Source organism: Amphiprion ocellaris, chromosome 2 (assembly GCF_022539595.1).
Source record: "Amphiprion ocellaris isolate individual 3 ecotype Okinawa chromosome 2, ASM2253959v1, whole genome shotgun sequence".
In the NCBI taxonomy this organism is placed as follows: Eukaryota; Metazoa; Chordata; class Actinopteri; family Pomacentridae; genus Amphiprion; species Amphiprion ocellaris.
In genome coordinates, this window is record NC_072767.1 from 8,004,620 (window position 1) to 8,029,681 (window position 25,062).

The window sequence follows — 25,062 nt, forward strand, 5'->3', positions numbered from 1 at the left end:
CACTGTAAAATAAGACTGTTCCCTTGTAAATGCGCTAAATCATCATTTAATTCTAAGAGTTTATTGCAGACATGCAGATCATGTTTGCAAATGATAAACAAGAAACTGCAAAACAGTGTTTCTAATTAATTATTAATATTGTCTGTATTATCTAGAAAACACTGACTAGTTAATTTATTCAACAGAAGAATCTCTTATTCAATATCCAAATTTAGTGCTCCTGCATCTTATTCTCGTTAAATGATTTCCTAAATATTGATTCTCAGTCCACAGCTTGACAATATCTGTCTCTATCACGCTATTATGTGGAGTTTTCCAACACAATGCAGGAAATATTTGTCAGAAACAACAACTTTCTTTTCATTCTCAATGTTCAGGTCACAGCAGGTACAATAAGATGCTGCTTCCTAAACGAACCTCGCTCTGCCGACAGGAAATCGTTCAACATAAAAAAAGGAAAGCATTCATATTTCAGGCTTGTTTTTGCAGCACATCCCACAAATACTTGATTGGGTTGAGATGTGGAGAACGAGGAGGTCGAGTCCACGCCGTGAACTCGTTGCTCTGCTCCTCAGACTGTTCCTGAACACAAAGTCTGCAGTGAGACGGGATGCATTATCCTGCAACTGCCCAAAGCTTTCCTGCAGAACTTCATCCAGAACGTCTCAGACTGAGTCAGATTCATGTCTTCCCAGAGTGCACCCTGCTGCCATCGCTTCGTAGGAAAACAATGCACTCAGTCGTCCACATTTCCATACAGAGAAGCATTTCGAGAAATGTTTAAATAAACAGTACTGCACACATCAGTGGTGCTGCACAGATCCTTTCAAGAACAGCAATACTGAGAAGCATTAATATTGCACAGATTATTATCGATATTGTACGAGATAAATACAGATATTGCATGTATTGTAGTATACGTTGATAACTAGATACTGCACAGAGTTTTTAAAATGTACAAAATACTCACAACTTCCAAGAGAAGTGGGTCATTCCAGAAGTGGAGGACATTTAACGTCCCACCCATCAAATTTCAAATAATCCATGTACAAAATACTAAAACATGCAGTTGTTGTGTAAATGTACTACACAAAAAACTACTAGAAAAGAATGTTCGAAAATGTTTTTTTAAATACCAAATAAGTCCCCAAAAGAGTTCCCCTAAAATGACATTTTTCTCTTGTTCCACCCCCGTGATGACCAAACTAAATCTCAAACAAAACAGTTCAAATGAAATTTAAATCTTCTTTTTGGTATTATTTTTCTCATTGATGTCTTAATTTTGCTAAATTTATGGTTACTTTTACTAAATGTATGGCTAATTTTACTCAAATTATGGTTAATTTTTGCCAAATTTATGGCTAATTTTGCTAAAGTTATGATTAATTTTGATAAAGTTATGTTTTTGGGTTGTTTTTATAAGTCTGGAGTTCCCGCTAAAATGCCATTTTTCTCTTGTCCCACCCCCCCTGGTGACCAAACTGAATCTAAAAAAAAACAGTTATAATGAAAATTTTAAATACTTTTATTTTTCTCATTGATGTCTCTTGTAATTGTGGGAACATTTTTTAATCAACATAATATTTTAAATAATAATTATTATGCATGTGTCCGACAACAACCCTGCTAGCATAACCTTTTTAGCTAGTAGAAGAAGAAGACAACAATGAATCACATGATACGCTGGAATTCACATCATCTGTTATGCATATAATCAGGATCAGACTCATTCTTTTGACTGTTTTCCATCAGTCAGTTTGTCCTCTTGGTCAGCAGTAACAGCTAAATATCTAGCTTCTACTGCTGAGAAAAGGCTAACATTAGCATGGATTAGCAACCCTGTTACTGTGATTAGAGTGGGGTTAGCAAACAACACAGAAAACATGGAATAAAAATGCTACCATTGATGTGTAAGCTGAGCCAATCAAGCCTTTGATAGTTTATTACCTATTAATGATGAATGTGGACCAGAAAAATGTAAAAAAAAAAAAAAAAAAAAAAAAAAAGGTTTACTTTCAAACATTTTGAAGCCCAAATGCCCTCCAATTCTGGAATGACCCATTTGACAAAAATGTGATAAATTAATTACATACATTTTTTATAATCGAGTCCTACCACTAGCTCAAACGCATCAGTGATCCATGGACGCCCACAGCCACCAGTTTGTCCTTCATTGGGCCACTTGCAAGTTCTGGAGCTGCTCTGACCCAATTATTCCAATTTAAACTTCGTCAAAGTCACACCAATGCATCAAACTCAACTTCACTTGCTGTCCGATGCATTCCACTAACTAATATCTGCCACTGTAACAAGATATTTGGTGTTTTTCCGTTAACCGGTCGCTGGTTTTAATGTTGTGGCCGCTAAGCTCTACTGTACCCCAAAGATCCGTGTCAGAAATGCTGTTTGAACCATAAAATAGACGCTGTGCCCATGAAAGCCCGCCGCGTGGCCGCAATAATCACTCATTGTCCACAGATACAAGAGCTGCGGCAGTAATCTGAGGAGGAAATCTAGATATTTGTAGAAGCACTGAGGGGATTAGGCAGGGTTTTCTACCTCCTGCGGCCGGCGGCCCGAGTCCTGCTGGGAGCTCTGAGGAAGTCTGTTCAGCACCGAGAGGATTTCAGCCACTTGCTGCATTATTCTGATATGACCCAAACAAAGCCGCCAGCATGGGACCTGTGTGGGGGGCTCAGCCTGCCTCTTATCCTGCCTCTTTTTAAATTCTAACATACTTTTACTCAATCAATTCAGCATATAAACCAGACACACAAAGGAGGTGACTGACAGGCAAAAACCTGCAATAAATACAAATTATGTAATAAAGAAATAAGTGATTTATAGAAGTAATTCTGCCATAGAATGCATAAATATAATAACAGAAATTATTACAGTATTACATATACTTGGATCCCAGCTATTTTAGTGGCATTGAGATATTTTTTTTTCCTTATTTCTAACCAGCGTCCTCTTATTTGTGCATCCTAGATTTCAAAGCTCAAAAGGTACATTTAGATGTGAATTTTGCTCCATTTTCAATCACATCATGGTCTTCTGTTGTCATGTTTGTTCTAATGTTTTTTAAATGAGCAAAAAAACTGCTTAAATATTGTTTGTTTTTTAAATTCTGCAATAGAAATTGATCAAACTTAGCAAGAAGAGGTTAAAACTGGAACAATAAGAGCAGATTTGCTAAAATTTGATTTTAAAAAAGAATGTTTTTTGTTTCAAATAGTTTTTTCCAACAGCTGGAGTTAAATAATTGTGCTGTAGAGGCTGTAAAAGATCCACATTTAGAACAAAAGGTGGCTAACAGCTCTGTAGCTCCACATCTGCCTTTAACCTTCAAGTTTTTATCAAAGTCTTAACCAAACTCCATGCACACACTCTGTTTTACTCCAAAAATATGTCACATAACTGCAGACAAAGATGCTGTAGCTTTAGGTAGGAACAGCAATATGGCACTATGTGAACAATAAACAATACAGTGTCTTTAATACCACATGTGCTGACACAAACCAACACAAAAAATCCAGTTTAAACAGGAGCAATATCCCACAATCATGGTCTTCTGTTGTGCTAATGCTTTAAAATGATACAAATAACAGCTGAAATCATAAATTTTGTTAATTTTTTAAAGACTTTTGCAATAAAACTACACAAGGTTTATAGAAACGGGGCTAAAACCGGAACTGCTGATTTGGTAAAACCTGGTAAACATTCATTTTTACATATTTATTTCATTTTAAAGCATTTTTGTTTTGCATATTAGGTTTTTTCCAATAGTTGGAGTTAAATAATTGTGTTGTAGAGGGTGTAATTATGATGGACATTTGACACTAACTGGATATTATCAAACCTATAGGTTTGTTTCATATGTTAAATAGATAAATAAAATACTTCCTAATACTAATTCAAGCTGAACAACAAACAGAGGATGGTCTACTTAATACTTAGCAATACTTATACACAGTAATACTTCTACATTTAGAACAAAGGTAACTAGTAGCTCTGTAGCATCACATCACAGGAAGTTTTAATCAACGTCTTTACCAAACTCCATCCGCATATTCTGTTTTACTCTAAAAATATGTCACATAACTGAAGATAAAGATGCTGTAACTTTAGCTAGGAACGGTAAAAATTATACTATGTGAACAGTAAACACTAAAGCATAATTAATACCACACACCAACCAAAAAAAAAATCCACATTAAACAAGAGTAATAGCTGAAAAAATGTACCCCATTCCTCCGAACAGGCTTCTCTCAACCCTGTTAGTCGTGGCTGCTGATGTACCTGTGCAGCTATTAACCCTCTCAGTGTTTCTCCCAAGTTAATTCCTAATGAAAAATAAATTGAGTTGCTCCCTACACTTTCATAACATTTCCTGCTCGAAATAAATGGGCTCCTTTATAAGAAAAGACGTACTGTTGTTAATGATTTTATAAGCAGGGAGCCCACCTGACATCCTGTTTTCTATTACTGTTCTTTATTCAATTTGCGAGGCGCGCCGCAGGTGACCTAACCTATAAAAGGGCACTGCAAATTAAATTATCAGACCTCCTTGAAATTTTATGAATTCAGATTCGGCCCCACAGAGGGATCTCATAGCAGAAACTAATGGCTTCACCTTTAGCTTTGCATAAATCAATTGCACCAAAGGTTAGAACGCATCACACCGGGACGTATCAATGCACCTTTTAACATCGTAACATGCACTCATTCTGGTGTGTGAATAGCAGCCGGATGAGGTCATGAGCGGAAAGTTTGTGCAGAATGTGGTGGAAATAAAAAACCCATCCTGTTAGAAAAAAAAAATACAGAAGCAGAGCTGATCATCGTGTTTTGTGTTGGGGAGAAAAGTGGCGGCGTAAAGCTTTGTCACCTCAATAGGATCCCCTTTATCCTTGAAAGAGCACAAGCTCCTTCCAGTGTCACTTTGTTCCAGTCAGTAACCTAACAAGAGGTTGGTGGCGACAAGAAAAAAAAACAGGCCAATCAGTAACACTTGTTGCACCTGAGAACATGGAAATTTTTAGACTTGTGCGTTTGAGGAAATGGAAAACATTGTCTTTTAAAGAAGTCGGGAATATGGATTGGATCACTCAACTGTGTTCAATCTGAGTCAGGACAAATGCTTTTATGAAGCAGTCGAGCGTGAAGGAAATTCATTTGTAAATTGCACCCGATCTTTGCAGAAATTGCTCCTTTTTCCAATTCAAGTCCAGATGCAGAATTGACATGGAACAAAGTCTATTTCATATATATATATATATATACGGCTATACACACATTTCATCTCAGTAAAGTGGATTTCAGTATTTTCCAATAGTGCAATAAAATAAAATATAAGAAAAAGAACTTTTCACCTTGGTAGCAAAGTGCTATGAGGCATAGTTTAATATTTCTGGCAGTTTTTCCACACCTCTTAAAGCTTCTGACTTCATATCTCTGCATCACATTTATCTGTGATGTGTTAGAATAAAGCAGAAGCATTTTCTGCATCTAGAATTGTAAAAATGATGCTTTTACTAAAGCATGCTTCAATACACAATGAATATGTGCTAACTCATTGCATGAATTAGTATAACTAGTGCATTTATATGCAGATTTAATGTTAATTTTTTGATTCTCAGATAATCTCACTGATATATGGGTCATTCTAGAATTGGAGGACATTTGGGCTTCAAAATGTCTGAAAAATGAACCTTCTCTTTGACTATTTTCTGCTCCATATTCATCAATAATAGGTAATAAACTATCAAAGGCTTGATTGGCTCAGCTTACACATCAATGGTAGCATTTTTATTCCAGGTTTTGTGTTGTTTGCTAACCCTACTCTAATCACAGTAACAGGGTTGCTAATCCATGCTATTGATAGCTTTTTCTTAGCAGTAGAAGCTAGATATTTAGCTGTTACTGCTGACCAAGAGGACAAACTTGCTGATGTAAAATATGAAAAATAGAAGAGAGGACATAGCTTTGTTCTACCTATTCTTTAGGAAAACTGTTTGATGATGTTAATTCCTCTTCTTCTTCTACCAGCTAAAAAGGTTATGCTAACAGGGTTATTGTGGGACACATGCATGGAAATTATTATTTAAAATATTATGCTGATTTTAAAAAATGTTCCCACAATTACAAGAGACATCAGTGAAAAACAGGAGTTTTAAATTTCATTTTTACTGTTTTATTAGAGATTCAGTTTGGTCATCAGGGGGGTGGGACAAGAGAAAATGTCATTTTAGGGGGAACTCCAGGCTTATTTGATATTTTAAAAAATGTTTTCAAACATTTTTGTCTCCTAGCTTTTTAGATTTGGTCTCAGGACAAGAACATTTACACAAGAACTGCATGTTTTAGTATTTTGTACGTGAATTATTTGAAATTTGATGGGTGGGATGTAAAATGTCCTCCAATTCTGGAGTGACCCAGAAGCATTTTTTCCGTCTAGAATTGTAAAAATTATGGTTGTACTAAAGCATACTTCAATGCACAGTGTGAATATGCATTATTTCAATGTGTGAATTTGTATAATTAGATGTTTCAAAGACAGATTTAACATAAATTATTTGTTTCTTTCAGGTAATCTCACTGATAAATGAAGAAGCATTTGTATGTGCGTGTCTGTTCATGACGTTTCTCAACAATCCTTCCCCTGATCTGCTTCACATTTGCTGGATGTGTTGCCAGAGATACAAAGAAGTGCACAGTTCAAATTCATTTAGATGAATAAAAAATAAAACCAGAAACATTAGACGACCATCGATGACAGTATCGCTGCAGAAAAGTGATCAACATCAATGACTTCGACGACGGTGCTTTGCAAAGATGGCTGCAGTTGGTCCAAACATGGATTCGTGCAAAAAACAGCAAAAAAATATATAATAAAAACCTTTAACACAATCATGTAAACTCTGGGGGTGTTTCAGACAAAGGCCAACAATGTGGTGCTCTGTAAACACTGCAAATTCAAAATGGCTGATCACACTGGTACAACTCCACTTGAAGTGAAAACATCCCAAATAGGCCAAAATATCCCCCAGATCAGACTATTCCGACGGTTACAGTGGGCTAAAGTGGGAGAAAAGCCTTTATTGTCATTGTTACCTCTGACTACAACAGTCCAGTTTATATACCCACTATTCCAAATTCTACCTCCGACACTCTGAAACACAACATTTTCAAGGAAACAGGTTTTTGATTTTGTATTATACGTTGATGACACAATGTTATCCACCATCATTTAAAATCACTTAAATACAAACTAATCAAGTGCAAACAACAAACAATTAATCCAGAACTGAACAAAACATGCATAAATGACTTCTGTTTGAATTAACCACAAAGAAAACAAATTTTATTGCAACAAGATCTACACCATTTATATTTTCGGGAGTTTCCAAAACTTAAATCCACAAACTACTTCATTTTTCTTTGGCAATAATCTCACATTTCTCAAATACAACATCTAAAACATCAGGATTCCCACTAACATACATTCTAAGCATACTCTGCTATGGAAAATGAAATATTCTGAAACTTAATAAAGTCAACAAAGGCCTTTTTGGGGTAGAGAAGTGACAATATTTCAGTAAATTGTGAATGGATTCTTGCTTTTCTATGAATATGTGAAATAACAGCAAACACTTTAGAATCCTTTTGCTAACAGCTTTGATGTGATTAACCAACAAAATCACCAAAAAAGTGGAACCCCTGACTGTGGAATTGCTGAAAACACATCCAGCCAGTTAAATATTACTTTCACAAAACACACATACATTCACAAAACTGTGCTTACATACATGCCATCATGCACAGATTAGATTGTTTTTATGAAATCAGATAACAATTAGACCATAATACTAATAAACCAAAAAACAAGCTGACACACAGGGCCTCAGTGACCAGACAATAATAGAGCTGTTGCAGTTATTCAGCAAAATTGATAATCTCGATACTGAATGTGCGCCACTAAATATTAAAACCTTCTTTAGCGTCACTGTTTAATTATGACACCAGCTGTTTTTGGCTAGATGCGGTTTTGGAAAACAGCAGCAACCACAGAGTCCAACATTGTTCAGTTTAAAGGTTTTCCAAAGACCCAATAATTAAAAAGTATTGCAGTTTTTCAAATTATCACAGAACTAAGAGCTGGTTTGGAAACTGAGCAGAGTTTGGACGGCAAACTACAGCAGCACAAACACTTGATGAGGCACTTTAGCTATTTCAGCAAGCTAGTGAGCTTCTCTCCTGATCCCTGTGCTCACATAAACTGCCTTTTAGTATAACTGAACTCCCAATAAAAGCTGCTCCTGTTCACATAATTCTCATCTTTTTGGTGTCAGACAGCAGAATTAGCATTAAACAGGGACTGCAACACAACTTATTGAGATGACTGGTACTTACTAGAGCAGGTAGATAAGTGAGCCATGTGGAGGACCAACATTTCACTGGAAAAGCTTAGCTGATTTGCAGATTCTAAACCAACAGTTGCCTCCAAAATGGAACAAAATATGGGAAAAATTTCAAACAATTACTTCCAACAGGCAGTAGTACTGCTTTCTGAACAGAGCATTCTTCGTATCCCCGCCAATACATTCACGTATATAAGGAAGTGAGCCTGCTGTTCCAATTCAATCTGACCAATCAGGACACATTGTTACCAATCGGACTTGAGACCCCACCTACTCATCTAGCCAATAATAAATCTACTTTTAAGGTGTGCCTAATTTTAAAGCTCCAAAACAATATGGCTTTAAAACTCAGTGTCTTTTTATTAGTTTCAATCAGAAAAATAAACTTTAATTTAATAAGTACAGTTAAGTCTATAGCCACTGGAATTGTAAAACTGAATAAAGTCCACCTTCCTACACCAAAGGCCTGCATGTGATCAGGTAAGGAGCTTCCTAACAACTGCATGTGTACAAACAGTCACTTTTAAGCTGCTAAAATCTGGATTTTATAACTGACAAACTCACCAAACACGAGTTAAAGACGACAGTGCTAAGGATTCTGCAATATTTTCACAAACTCCAAACTAATTCCAAAGAACGAGTACAAAATATGGAGAAAATGAGTTGCTTTAGCCACTTTGTGCTGTAAAATATCCATTGTGTCACTGTTTAATATACTAACTGAACAGTTTTTTCACTTAGTTGTTGTTTAATATAAACTTAAATTGCATTGACTTAAATAATCTCTTTTTTATTTGTTATCATGTTGGAGATTCCAATTTAATTCTACTGTTTTGTATGCAAACATTTCTTTCCATTTAATACTGTGCTGGATTTTAAAAATGACATTCAGTTTGCTAAATAAAAAGTGCTAAATTTAAATGCTCATTTTACCTTTTTGCAGGAAAATTAATTGTTTGGATAAACTGACTAATAGGATAATGGCAGATTGGTTAATCAATAGATTAAGATCAAAAGTAATTTGTGTGCAGCTGTATAATATAACTATTGATGCACGATGTCCACTATATTAGACTATTACAGTTTTAGAAATATAAAAACTTTTAAAAATGTATTTCTTAAACATCAGAGAATGTGTTTTGTATCTGTATGTTTCTGTAGAATGAAAGGTTTCTATAGCTAATTATGAGAAGAAAGGCTTATTTCAAACATTATTCAGCATTTAATGTGGTTTTAGTTGATGTTTGAATAAATGTCCGCTGTTGTGAGCAGAGTCTCCAAAGACTTAAAGAATAATAAAATACATTTGTATATAAAGGAAATTACTCAGGTTCAAACAGCCGTGACTGTCAATTCTATTAACTTTTAAAAAGTCCACGTTCATTATTTCCCTCCTTCTCTGACATCAAATATTAATCTCTGCTTTCATTTAGAGACGGGATGATTAAACACCAAATAACTCTGCTTTTACTACTAGGAAAAAGCATTTTTTAAAAATTGTTCCGAGTCTAATTCCAAGGCCAGACACTGATAAAAGAAGAACACATGGAGGAGAGTTTATTATTTCCAAATGTTTTCTTCTTTTGGTTGAATTGTTGGGGTTGAGCTGCTGAATTTTGAGCTCAGTTTAACACTAGGGGGCGCTATGGTGACTTGTGTTGACTGAATAATTTGCTTGAGGCTCTTCACACCTGACTCACTCTGAATATCCTAAACAACTTATGTCTGACTAGAAAACACCAAGAACATGGTTTAAAAAAAATCAGATGCTTCCAGCTGGTATCGTCATAGCTAAATTTTGGAAACACCTCCTACAACTGGGGATGTAAAATATTTAGAATAATTACAGCTAAGCACCCTCTATACAGTATTATTTCATAAATTAATGTAAAATGATTTCATAATGTATTAATGTACACAGTCTTGAATTGCATTTATTGCGATTTAACCCTGTAGGAACCTTAAGTAACGTCATAAAAAGTTGTCCAGGAACGTCTTTGTAGAGTTGTTTGAAGGTCTCACTGACGCTTTACTCCTGCATTTACTCATAGTTTTATTTGTTTTCCTGTTTCAAAACCTGCAGTGCATTTACCATAGAATCACTTTTGCTCATTTATGATAAAGAAATAATATTAAGAAGCTGAAGTCTAAAATGGAACCCCAAACCTCACAGAATGGGTCTTCTTCAGGGATTTCTTGAGTAGAACTCTAAAGGTTCTTTGAGGTTCTTCTAAGAGTTTAGAATTACCATCTTGTATGTTTCCACCAACCAGCTGAGCTGCAGGTTACCTGCCTTTGACCTTCTGGATATAAAATGTTATTAGTTCATCATCCTGTTAGATATTTCTGTGAAAGTTTTTGAAAGTTAAAAAATCAAAAGATTTAAATATCTTTTGGCCAACAGCCTCTAATTAGGTAGCAAACATAAGACCCCAACCCCAGTCTCCACAAAATGATATTCCTGTCCAACTAAACTGCATTTTCAACTATGTTTAAATACAGAAACATATCACAAATACGTTTCATATGGCGCTTTAGTGTTGCTAATTAGATGGGGTGGGACTTGTTACTGTGGGAACCAAGAAAATGAAGGAGAAGCTGCAAACATGTAATGAACATGTATGAAAAGTTTGCTGCCTAAACCAGACCAAAGAGTGGGAAAAAAAATAAAAGTAAACAATGACAGAAAATTAAGCCTAATTCTGAGTCTGATGGTCTTCTGGGTAAAAGTCCAGTGGCCGACTTTCCCTCAAAATGAAACTGAAAAGGCAGTTTAGTTGTACAGGACTGTAAATGTTTTTGACAGAGTTAATGGATCAGATGTATTGAAATTCCCTCCAGGTGTTTGCAGTTTATAATTTTTTTTTAGAAAAACAGGACAGATGTGGTGTCACAGAGAATTGCAACCACCAAAATCTGATCAGTTGTGCAAAATTTAAAGAAACTTCAACACATATTACACACGAAAAAGGGAAAAATGGACGTACAAATGGACATACAGCCGGAGAAACTTAAACTTAAATATGAGCTTAAGTTTAGTCTGTTGTGTCCAGATGTTTGCAGGATTGTCTCCTTCATTTATTATAATTAGAATAAAGTAATTCTAATGTCATGTGAGAGATAATGTTTTAAAATTGTCAGTTGCCAAACTTTTACCTCTGCAAGCTACGCTGAAATAATCTTCATTGACTTTCCTCTAAAATTTCACATCCATTACAACCTGAATTGTCTGTGAAGGTACAACTTTTAGATAAGCTAAGGTCAACTTTATTGATCCCTCACCAGGGAAATTTATGGTTTGATGAGTTTCTCAAAGAATTCAAACCACCAAAGTCTGTAGTGCAGAATTTAAAGAAACTTTTTCCTTGCGTTCAAGAGATATTAGATTAAAGGATACAGGAAGAACGGACGTACAAATTGAGAAACTTAAACCTAAATATAAACTTAAATTTAGTCTGTTGTGTCCAGCTGTTTGCTGGATTGTTTCCTTCATTTATTCAGAATAAGGCAAAATTATACTTAATGCAATTCTATTGTCATATGAGAAAAGATAAGGCAAGATCAACTTTATTGATCCCTCACCAGGGAAATTTACAGTTTAATGAGATCAAGTCTGCAGCAGGTTCGATTGACGGTCTCTAAGCGGATGTGGTGTCACAGAGAATTCTAACCACCAAAATCTGATCCGTTCATCCTGAATTCCAAGTGAAGGTTTGTTCAAAATTTTGAGAAATTTCTTCCAGGTGTTCAAGAGATGTTAGATTCAAGAATACAGGAGGAACAGACGTACAAATAGAGGAACCTAAGCCTAAATATGAATTTGAGTTTAGTCTATTGTGTCCAGCTGTTTGCAGGATTGTTTCCTTCATTTGTTATATTTAGAATAATGTAATTCTAATGTCATGTGAGAATGGTGTTCTTTTATGATTGTCGGTTGCTGAACTTTTACGTCTGCATACTAAGCTGAAATAATCCTCACTGATCTTCCTCCTTCCTGACTTTCCTCTAAAATTTTACATCTATTCCAACCTGAATTGTCCATGGAAGTGCAACTTTTAGATAAGATCAACTTTATTGATCCCTCATTGGGGACATTTACAGTTTCACAGAGAATTCTAACCACCAAAGTCTGATCAGTTGTGCAACATTTGAAGAAACGTCTTCTGGGCATTCAAGAGATATTACATTCACGAAAACAGCAGCTGTTTCTCAATTCTAAGTACACAAGTCTGTACTTGAGAACTGACTTGCGAGCGAGAACACATCGAGGCTAAAGTGCAATTGGAACACCAGTGTACTTGATGATGTCACCGCCTCGGTTCATCTGCTCCGGTTATTTTTGCAGTGAAAAACAACAAAGTGGAAAAGATATAATAACACAGCCTTGCATGTTCATATTTTAATATTAAAGCAGTTACTGTGCATATATATTCAGGTTTGTAAGATCGTTATACATCTTTTTTTTTATGTTTTAGAGCCGCTGATTTATTGACAGCTGTAGTTTGTGATGAACTGAACCGTCTCATTCTCAGTTCTGTCAATGGATCCACAAAAACTTTTCAGAAACTGATTGCTGAAAAAAGATTAAATCTTCATGAGGACATCTCATAAACAGGTTTGGTTTACAGTTTTATTATTAACAGGACTAAAATACATTCTACATACATACCTGATGTTTGTCCTCCAACATCCAGAGGTTTATAGTCTGACAGATACACAAACATCACTACACTTTAATGTGATCAACAGGACTTCTGTATGCTGAACATCATCACTGATTAATGAGAGAATATTTCATGTCAACTACTGTACTCAGAACCTGAATACAGGTGAGCTCCTACAGGTGAGCTCTTCTTCTGCCTGTCAGGTAAAAAAACAGAAACCGTTTCAAACATCAGCAGCATCTGATCACACAGCTCTGATGTTACAGGAACATTTACTTCTGGCCTCAACAATTCAATTCATTTTTTGAACACAACTGAAAAATATTTAATGCAAAATGTTTCAGTACATTTCAGCATTTTCTATCCTTCAGTTTCCATGAACAGCATCCTGCTGGTCCAGATGCTGAAGATGGAGCTGCTGATGTTGTCTGTAGAGTCTCCCAGTAGCCAGGGAGGATCTGGGTTTCTTCAGATGTCCCTGGAATAAAATATTGCTTAAATGTTATTTTTACTGCACACTAACAGTCATAAGAATAGAACAAAGTTGTACTACGGGTAATGAAGACAAGACAATAATTCAGAAGCACACAGTCAGCGATTGAGTAAAACATTAACAATATTATGTTATGAATATTAACTGTAACTTCTTTCAAGCCCATTTTTCTCTGAACAATAAAAAATACATCATGAGGCTAAAGTGTGACCATTAGATAAACGTAAAACTACCTATATCCCTGTTTAACTGCTATAGAACCGCCAGAGCCAGCGGCAGATTTCAGAAAGTCTTGCCGACATCAGGCTGCTCTCGGCTATGGACTGTCCAGTCATAGCCGTCTAACCTGGACGCTCACATCTCTGAAACCGCTGGAGTAAATTTTTAATCAAGCTTTATCTTGACAAATTGGCCATATATTTGACGTTTACACAACTACTTTCCCGCCTGAAATAATCTGAAAACTACATCATAATAACAGTAGTATTCCCAAAAAAAACTCCTGTTACCTCTGAAAGTTTCCTCCATGGCCTTTCCCACTGGTCGGCACCAAATGCATTATGGGTCATTTGGCCGCCCAAAGTCTGCACAAGTCTGGTCCAATGTGGTCTTGATAAATGTGGGTGGAGCGAGAACACTTCCAGGTATTTCATGCGTTCTCAGTCAGATGCTTTCTTTGAATTGGAACAATACTTGGTCTCCGACTGATGACGTTTCACGAGTACACGAGAACGCAAGTACGGACAAGTACGCATATTGAGAAACGGCCAGGAAGAATGAACAAACAAACAGACATAGAGCTGGAGAAACTTAAACTCTACAGTTTAATAAATTTACAGTTGAATGAGATCAAGTTTGCAACAGGTTTCATTGACAGTCTCCAACCAAAGACAATTCTAACCACCAAAATCTGATCAGTTTATCTTCAATTCCAAGTGAACATTTGTGTAAAATTTAAAGAAACTTATTTCAGGTGTTTGAGAGATATTGGATTCAAGAGAACAGGAAGAACGGATGTACAAATGGACATACAGATGGAGAAACTTAATGCCTCCGTCCTCAGTCGTATTCAGCACAGAGGAATGAAAATCCTGAGCTTTTTCTTTTTCATTCTAAGTGAACTGCAGTCGTGCTGTCAGGTAATGGACTTTGTGTTGGTTAGCTGCACAGACCTCCACTCAGACCGACACAGCTGACCCCGATTCATTCCCTCAAAATCACAAACACAAAACTCTGATCCGGCAACCATTTCAGTTCCTTTTACAATAACAGCAAGTGGTTTCAAGTGTTATCAAAACCTGTCGCAGATTCCCAGGGACGCCCACTCTGACTCCAGGAACAATTTAGCAAACAGTAGCCGCGCTGGCCTTGAACGCTGCTGCGTAACAAATGGAAATGCACGGCCTTGAAAACATCTCTGAAGCTTAACTGGGTCGAGGAATTGCTGTGTGCATGCTGACTCTTTGACTTTTCCATATTAATCTGTAAATAGCGTGTTTGCTTTGGGGCTTCTCGTCGTTTACCATTCAAAGAATCGCTGCATAAAAGTTTCCAGAGTCCGGTAATTACTATTGTACAGCCATTCATGCAGCACATCGGTGGAGTTCAACCGCTGAATATATATTATATTGGTCTGTAAGTGCACCATAGAATTAAACCGGCATGTCCTTGGTGGAAATGTTGGGGGAAAAAAGCTGCCTGTTTTATTTCATTTTCAGTCTGAATTGCTTCTTTCTGTAAGAGTTTAACGCCGCATCTCAACTTTAAATTGCACCAAGAGGTCATGAAGGTGAAACACAGGTAAAATACTACCTTAAATATCAACCAGAGCTGTATAGGTTTCCGGTATTTGAGGCTTCAACACCCAGGGGGCGACGCTCGAACACTGAGGAGGGAAAAGCCGCCTGCTGCTCTCCGACTATTGTCCAGATGTGGGAGGATGCAGATCTGAACAGACTCCTGACCTCCAGGAAGCTGTTTGAACCCACAGGTCTGGTTTTCCACTATACATACTATCTGTAGATCTGCAGGAACAATACAGCACGTGGGCGGCCCAGACGCACGTATGGCGAAGCACGATTAGCATCAGGAGCTGTGCAGGAGGTCCACATCTGCATTAACAGTAGTAAGGCAGAGCTACATGTGAGGAATAGTATTGTTTCATGGTTGTTTACCTCTGCAAGCTTAAAACAAAAATCACAGAGCAGTAGAAATTAATTCTCACTGACTTTCCTCTAATTTTACATTTATTACAACTAACGCCACCAATAAAAGAACAACTTTTGAAGAGATTAAGTCCCTAACAGGTTCCATTAACGATCTTTAGCTGGTTAAATTCTCCTGCCCCCAAATGCAATCTGGGTTTTTCCAAAACTTAAATGTGAAGTTAAGTTTTGTTTGTTGCTTTCAGCCATTTCCTGGATTCTTTTCCCCATTTAACAACGCAGAAACAATCCTTAGTGACATTTTCTTGACTATTTTACACCTATTTCAACCAACATTGTCCATAAAGGTGCAACTTTTAATGAGATTAAGTCCCTAACAGGTTCCATTGATGAGCTTGGCTAAATCCTTCTGCCACTAGATGGAATCTGTTTTTTTCCAAAACTTAAATATGAACTCAAGTTTAGTCTGTTGCATCCCGTCATTTGCAGGATTGTTTCCTCCATCTATTGTGAACAGCAATGAATAAAAAACTCTATGTCTACACCTGCAAGCAACGCAAAAACAATATTCATTGCCTTTCTTCTAATTTCACACCTATTACAACTAACACTATCCATAAAGGTGCAATTTTTAATGAGATTAAGTCCCTAACAGGTTCCACTGACGATCTTGAAATCCTCCTAAAGGCAATCTGAGTTTTCTCAAAACTTAAATATAAAGTTTGTTTGTTGCTTACAGTCATTTCCTGGACCCTTCCCCGCATTTAACAATGCAGAAACAATCCTTATTGACTTTCCTCTAATTTCACACCTATTACAACAAACACCGTCCATAAAGGAGCAACTTTTAATGAGATTAAATCCCCAATTGTTTCCATTGATAGTCTTTAGCTGGTTAAATCCTCCTAAATGCAATCTGGGATTTTCCAAAACTTAAATATGAACTAAAGTTATGTTTGTTGCTTACAGCCATTTCCTGGATCCTTTCCTCCATTTATTATAATCAAACTCTACGTCTACACCTGCAAGCGATGCAGAAACAATCCTCATTGACTTTCCTCTAATTTTACATCTATTACAACGAACACTGTTAACTCCAGTGGGACCTGTCAGGTGTTATTTCACTTTCAGGTTGGATTTTTCTCTCTTAAAGTCTGTTTTGTCTGAGCGGCGGCACCTTTTCTAATCTAAATCGGACTCTCAGCAGCTGGAGGCCGAGCAGATCTTTGTTTCTGCGACCTCGCGTACTGAAATATTCAGGAGCTGCAAGTTTCTGAGACAGTTGCTGCCATCTGGGCCCAGAGTTCAGTCGGCATTGTGGCTGAACATAAGGCCGACATCAGAACAGATCTGTGTGAGAAGCGTCAACACACATTCTCCATCGCGCTCCGGATTACAAATCTCTATATTGCCTGAATAGCGTAAACAACACACACACACACACACACACATGCAAAAATTCTGCAATTGTACAGTCAGAATTTCCATATCCATGAGAGAGGAAACATTTACACAAGACTGCCTCCACACAGGCTTTTCTCTTAGGTGTCTTTTTCCTACAATGTCATTGTGCAGCAGCAGCAGCAGCAGAAACCAGCTCCTGTAGGCCTTTTTTTTCTTTTTTCGTACGAATTCCTCCCTAAAAGAGAGATTTCCTGAGACAAAAAAAAGAAGGAGGAGGAAAGGCTGCAATCAGTCCAGGTTTGTTCGAGGCAACATCACTTCCTTCCTCGCTGTTAGCGGCGTGTCAGAGCGAGACATTCAGACGTGGTTTTCACCCAGCGCTTTCCCAGGACAGTAATGCAGAGCAATTCTAATGGCGTCATTCAAAGCAGCTGCCTTTCTCAGCAATAAACTGAACACCTTGCCTAAGCGATTCAAACCGCCGGCACAGATTGCAGTACAGTCAACAAAGAACTTATCTTCCGAGTGAAACTATTCATCAGTGAATGCGTTTGTGCGCCATAAAAGTAGAGGGAAGTCTGAAAAGGACCTCAGTTACACCTGAATGGCCACTTCACCTTTTTCACCATTGTCGCCGGCTCACATTTGAATTCACCTGTTTTGTGGTTAAATTCCACCCGGTAAAGTGTTGATATTCATGGGTGTGGCTGAAAGGCAGCGCCAAGTGAACGGCAGAGGCCCTCGGGTTTGTTTTGTGTCGGCTCAAGAATGGGATCATTAGTCCATGACAGATGTCACAGAACCGCAGAAATAAAATGTGTTGCTTTATCTCTTCAAAGACTGAACTGTACCCTCGGCACAAAGAGCCTCGAAATTCTGTTTATGAAGCCGTTTTCTACAATACCTCCATTACTGAGGACAGTTTATAAGGCAGCATGGACAATAGTGAACTGTACACTGGAGAAAATGAATGTTTTCAATGTGACAGTTTAAACTGTTAAAAAGGATGAAAGAGGGTGAACAATTGTTAACATTTGACAGCAAAAATGACATTTTATGGCATTTAAATCTGCTAAAAAGTATATGATTTTACAGATATATGTCATTATATTCACAGTTTTTAAGCTATTTTTGAATATTACAGTATTCCGCTGTTTCTGAATGTAATTTTTCTGACACCAGCGCTGCCAGATGTCCAGTGTTTTGTTAGATTACAGATAATAACTACAAAAATCACAGCAAAAAAATCAAAAATTTTGCACAAAAAATTCCAAAACTATGAATAAAATTCACATCAAATAACTGCATTTTTTTCAAGTAGTACTTTATTCTTTTACAGCATTTGACAGTAGAATTATTTTTTTCTGTATTAAATGAACCAATTTTTTTTTAGATGTGTCATTATATTCACTGTTTTTCTAATCATTGTTGAATATTACAGTATTCCACTGTTACTGAACATATTTTTTCTGACACCACTTCTGCCAGATTTTCAGTTTTGTTAAATTACAGATAATAACTACAAAAATCACAGCAAAAGATTTAAAAAAATGCACAGTAGCCATATAAAAAATGTCAAAATTATGAATAAAATATATAATAAAACAGCAGTATTATTATTATTATTATTATATTTACTATTATTCTTTTACAGCATTTAACAGTAGAATTACACATTTTAAAATGTATTAAATGAGCAAAAAAATTATTTTTTTAATGAGATTTGTTTGCATTTGAAAGAAAAATGTAAACAGTATGTATATTAAAAGCTGGAAAATGGTAAGTTATTTTTTCAATTGCTTTTTTCCTTTGTTATTTTACAGATATTTCTTGTTTTTTGAAAGAAAAATGGTAAATCATTGTTATGTGCAGTTTTAACTGTTTAAAATAAATCTTACAAGCAGTATGTCAAGTAAATGTTGATTTTAAAAAATAATAATAGAAGAGCTGTATTTATTTGTTTTACAAATGGTAGAACAACATTTGACTTTTTTTTACTCAAAATGCTGATTTAAAATATACTTCAAAACAGCAAAGAAAATTTTTTTTTTAATTTTACAGAAAATGCTGTTATTTTAAAGAATAGTTGTGTACATCAAGGTCTTTAAAATTTTTATTTTTACAGATTTTACATCAGCAATCACAAAAAATAAATGTTAATTTGTTTGTTCACTGTAAAAAAAAATAGCCAAAAAAATGCAAATAATGTCCAAGTCAAAATCCTGTATTTTTTTTTAATGTATATTAAGGGTTGAAATGATGGTAAATAATTTTATTTTGTGTTATTTTACTGATTTGCCCCATTTTGATAAATTATGGGGAAGATCTAGTAAAATTGTAAGAAAAAAGTAGTCATTTATATGTTTACAAAAACAAAACAGTTTTCACATCAAAAATCTGTATTTTTATCAAAAAAGATGTATGTTAAAGATTGAAATAATAATAATAAAACAAAACTGTAAACAGTTTTCACCTCAAAAATCAGTATTTTTATGAACAGTAACTGAATTTTATTGCTATGTTGGATTATAAAAATGACCCAATGTTACTGTATTTAAATCCGCTAAGCCATAAATATCATTTTTTTAGACAAACTGGCTTTTATTTTTAATGGGGGTTTTTTTGCAGTGTTTTGAGTGTTTTTTAAATATATTTTTTCACTTCTTTTTTCTTCCAGTGGTCAGCACTTCAACAGCTTCACATAGACAGCACATGGCATTTTTAGTGGAGCACCGTTTTAGAGGAAACGTGTGAAAAACATCTCAGATGAAGAATCTCTGAATATAACGTCACATTTAATTCCACTCCTTTCCAGTAAAACTCCTACATATCAAACCCAACACTCAAGAATCTGCTTTATTCAGTTTATATTCTGACTTTAGAGGCTCGTATCCTGTTCCTGAAAGATAATCCTGGAGGTCTGAGGAGCTCTGAGATGGTCGCTGAGGAATGTGAGAGAGGTTTTTGTTTACGGTTGTTAGCGGAAGGGAGGCGGTCGTCCTTCAGTGAAGTCACTTGGTGTTGTTGTGGCCTGTTTACTGTTCGGGTTCCACTGAGAACAATGACCCAATGGGCAGCAACAGAACCCACAGCTGGTCCAGAAAGACGCCTGAACGATGATAAACCCGCTTTTATACTCGGTGTAGAGCGTAAATGAGCTGAAAGAGAGCTGCCGGACAAACCTGCTGCGTGTTTCTGAAAGCAGAGTAAAGCTCAGACAGGAAGGGCAGGTTCAGGCAAACAGGAAGTGCAGGACGTCAGCGGCGGGCAAGCCCACCGCAGCCCGAGCTGAAAGCAAAATCCAGACTCAGCGCCGGCATGGAGTCTTTGCTCAGGTCACCAATGAAACTCATACTTTTGACAGGTAGGTGAGGTTTTTTCTTCACTGCAACATGGCAGGTGTTTTATATATAGATGTATTTCTGTCTATAGGATCTCTAGATCAACTTTAATTAATGTGTAAATGAGATTAATTAAAATCTACATGAGTTTTGTACACAACTTCAAAACTAAACTTGATATTCTGCTACGTAAACTTTTACAGCTTTGGAAATTACTTTTAAACCACCTGTAGTTTTCTTCACACAACAGGCCTCGAGGATGTTAGGATTTAATCAGTGGTTGAATAACTACAGCTTCTTCTAAAAGACACGAAAAGACAATAGATTCTGTTTAAAATGTGATTTATTGAAACTGTAAAAAGTTCAAAATTCACGGAAAATGGCTGAAAATTTTTAATTCATTGATCCAAACTTTATTTTCACTCTAGCATGCTTCAAAGAACAGATAAATAATAAGGAAACAGTTCATTAGGTACTCAATGCTGTTCTGTTTTTCCATTAAATAACAAAAATAAAGTGTAACAGTTTTTCTGTTTTAAAACTAGGCTACATTTCCTGTTTTTTCAATGTCAATTAACAATGAAAGTCACTGTTTGAGTTTTTTCCCTGTTTTAAACCAAATCATGAGAAAAAAAAACCCCACAATTTTTCAGTTTTTTTCCAGTTTATATTAACAACAAAAATCTAATTTGACAGTTTAAAAAGCTGTTTGCTTTTTGGTTTGGTGTGATCCCATTTTACCTTGTAATTTTTTAAAACAAACCTATATTATTATTTTTTTCCCTGCTTTTTAAATGTTCATTAACCAAGAAAAATCTAATTTAACATATTAAAAAAACTCAGCTCAGGTTTTGGTTTGGTGTAATCCCATTTTAAATGTTTCTGTTTTAAATCCAGCCTATATTTTTTCCATTTTTTTAAAGTTCAATAATCAATAAAAATCTAATTTACCATAGTTTCAGTTTTGCATTTTAAAGCAAAACAAGCAATACATTGTTTTCTTAGCCAATAACAATGAAATGAAATTTAACAAATGTTCGATTTAATTCCATTTTTTCGTTTCACCGTTTTTAACCGGAAATGAAACAAATGAGCTCCGACAGCCATGTTTTGCGTGAGCTGTTGGCTTGGAATCATCAAATCCGCTGTTCGTAGAACAAAACTTTGTGTTTGTCTGCCAAGAAATGCAAAGAAAGAGTCAGAAAACGACGCTCATGGTAGTGTACTGTTTATTTCCAAAGCTGTATGTACAGTAGTTGGTGGATTATGTTACAGACGCTGGTGCTGTTGGAAGATTTTTCTGGTTTTACTGGAACTAGATGCCTTAGAACAATCTGTTGTCTTGCTAGAAGTGAAACTCAGATTTTCTGTTTTCTATTGTCCTGCTTTTTCCATTTCCAATAACACTGAAAATCAAATTTAACAAAGTGAATAACTTTGGTTTAATCCCATCTTCTGTTTTTTGAAACCGAAAATGACCCAATTTTTAGTTTTTTTTCTTAGCCATTAACAGTGAAAATGAAATGTAACAAATGTTCAATTTAATTCCATTTTTTTGTTGCTGTGTTTTAAACCGAAAATGAAACAAATGAGCTCCTGTTTTGCATGAGCTGTTGGCTTGGAATAATAAAATCTGCGGCTTAAAAATGAAAACTTTGTGTTTTTCCACCAAGAAATGCAAAGAAAGAGTCCGAAAACGACACTCACGATGGTCTACTGTTTATTTCCAAAGCTGTATGTGCTGTAGTTGGTCGATTATATTACAGACACTGCTGCTGTTGGAAGATTTGTCTGGTTTTACTGGAACCACACGCCTTAAAACAACCTGGTTTGTGAAACTCGGACGTTGTGTTTTCTCAGCATGGCTCTCCAGTCTGATGGACCCATGCAGCCTCTCTGACATCTGTGATTCCTGCCACCATCTCGCCACCTGTAAGGCCCTGAATGGATCCAACAACGCCTGCTTCTGTAACCACGGATACACCGGAGACGGAACCACGTTTTGTAACGGTGAATGCACAAACTCTCAGAATATTTACGGGGTTGCAGCAAAACAGAGGCATTAAACTCATTCTAGTTAAGGGGCCATGCACAGATCCAACAAAATCAGTAAAATCACAGCACAATAACCTAAAAATCACCACAACTCCAAATGTTCCCGTTTGATTTAGTGCAGAGGTGTCCAACATACGGCCTGCAGGCCAAAACTGGCACATCAGAAGGTCCAATTTGGACTTTCAAAGTGTAAAAATGAAGTTTCATGAGCAAATTAAACAGTGAGTAAACCAACTTAATGTAAAACGCAGCTTCAGACACTTAGAATAAAGTTCTGTGAAGATATTGAACATCGTTTAATATACAGTAACGTCAGTCAGCAGCTCAACTTAACCTTCCTTAATAGTTGCTCCACCAAGGAACAATGGAGTTATGTTACAATCAGCGTATGTTTGTTCGTCTGCCTTTTCACAACATTACTCAAAAACAGACTAACGGATTTGGATGAAATTTTCAGGAATGTTCAGAAATGACACAAGGACCAAGTGATTAGATTTTGGCAGTGATGCAGCTAATAGTTTGGATCTACAGATTTAGTAAAGATTTCTGTATCCTTGCCAGATAGCGGCACGGCGTCACTGTAACCATGACAACAAGTGAACACTACGTCAGCTGCCTGCTGACAATCACATGATTGTGATCCTACTACAAATCCACCGCTGTGAACTTATCTGGACTTATCCATCAGAAATGATATAAGGAACAACTCATTAAATTGTGGGGGTGTTTCGGAGTCCCATCAATTCCCGCTGCCCGCTACATTTACAACCACTGCTACAACCACATTCTATGGTGCCATGCTTTCTGATCATCAATAACTAATAAACAAATGTTGCATTTCTAAAACAACAGTACTCTGTCAAGGCTGCTCAGTCGTTGTATCATTTCCAAAGGCTGAAATCTTTAAAAAAATTGTAGCGGTAACCATGTCATATAGAATGTGGCCATTTAATATAGATGTACCCACAAAGAAAATAAGCTTGCGCTGAGCACAGGTGTGTGTTATGTATGGGTACGTTATGTACGGATACCGTAACGCATGACCTAAAGATGTAATGGGCGGCGGGAGTTGATGGGGCTCTGACTCCTTGTATGATTTCCAAGTCCCAATAAGTCTGCAGCGGTGGATTTGTAGTAGGATCACAACCATGTGATCGTCAGCAGGCAGCTGACATAGTGTTCACTTGTTGTCATAGTTACAGTGACGCCACGCAGCCATCTTTAACAAATCCGTGGATCCAGACTATAAGCCACATCACTGCCAAAATCTAATCAGTTGGTCCTTGTGTCATTTCTGATCTTCCCTGAAAATTTCATCCAAATCCATTAGTCTGTTTTTGAGTAATGTTGTGCATAGATAGACAAATTTATGCTGATCATCACATAACTGAATAGCTACATTTCTGACAATGCCATATGGGGGAATGAGCAGCCTTGGCGGAGTACTGCACACTCTCAGCAGTGCGTTTCTACTTTTCTGATGCAGTGGGCCTAAAATGAGCTTTTATACGTTGATAAGGGGACGTTTTTGTTCTCTAGAAGAGTAGTTTTAAACAACTAAGCAGACCAAAATAGTGATTCATGTTTCCTGTTTACTGCTCAGCCAAATATCTGGTAACAGATTTCTGAAGCTGTGGTGATTTGATGCTGAGAAAAACTTTGTATTTCTGTATATAATGTAGGAAATGAAGCAGAAATAGAACTAATGACACAGAGTTTGTTCCACTCTGGTGATCATTTATATGTTTTCTGATGCAGTAGGCCTAAAATGAGCTTTTATACATGGATAAGATGAAGTTTTTGGCCTCTAGAAGTGTAGATTTAAAGAACTAAGCAGACCAAAATAGTGATTAAGATTTAAACTTTGCATTTCAGTATGTAATGTGGGAAATGAAGCAGAAATAGGGCTTAAACATAATAATATAACACTTTAATGTCATCTGAGGTTAAAAAATATCTTTGCTCAAATAAAAGATGAGAAAAAAGAACTACAAAAGTTAGCTTTTGCAGTTTCTGGCTTCTCATCACATATATAGAAGCATTAGTTCAACATTTGCACTAATGTGGGTTAATACAGTTTAAACCATTTATCTGCAATTATCTCAAAATAGTCCTCAGACCAGAAGCAAACAAATGACCTCAGAATTTTTATGAGCAAGGAAACTCATTTTTATTCCTCTAATTGCGCTTAATAAAGATGCAGCTTTTACAGAAACATGTGGGCGAGTGGAGGTGAGTCAACTTTCTGTCCTCAGCTTGTTTTCTGTTCCAAAGCAGGTAATTGACTCGCTGCAGAGTTAATCACAAAGAAAACACAGTGAGTTGGATGGAAAAGAAGAAGAATATCTCCACGATGCAGCTTCTATTAGGAGCGTTTTTAATGGCCGGCCGGCTGCATTGTTACTCGTGTTGTGTTTGGGGGCTGTTTGGAATTCCTGGAGCCCTTTTTGTTTCCTGACCGAGTCGAATCACAATCAGAGTGCAGCTCGCAGAAGTAAATTAGAATGTGGGTAACGC

The 25,062-nt window shown here is 36.4% G+C and overlaps 1 protein-coding gene across 1 annotated transcript in view; it reads left to right on the top strand.

Annotated features, from left to right (window-relative positions):
• Positions 1 to 20,246: 20,246 nt before the first annotated feature.
• The window catches only part of adgrl4 (adhesion G protein-coupled receptor L4), a 32,331-nt gene continuing 27,515 nt past the window's right edge, over positions 20,247 to 25,062 (top strand). Inside the window, exons 1-2 of the mRNA XM_023266327.3 lie at positions 20,247 to 20,513; positions 22,351 to 22,500. Coding sequence (XP_023122095.2) covers positions 20,468 to 20,513; positions 22,351 to 22,500 — 196 coding nt within the window. The 5' untranslated portion in view covers positions 20,247 to 20,467. The remainder of the gene's footprint in view (positions 20,514 to 22,350; positions 22,501 to 25,062) is intronic.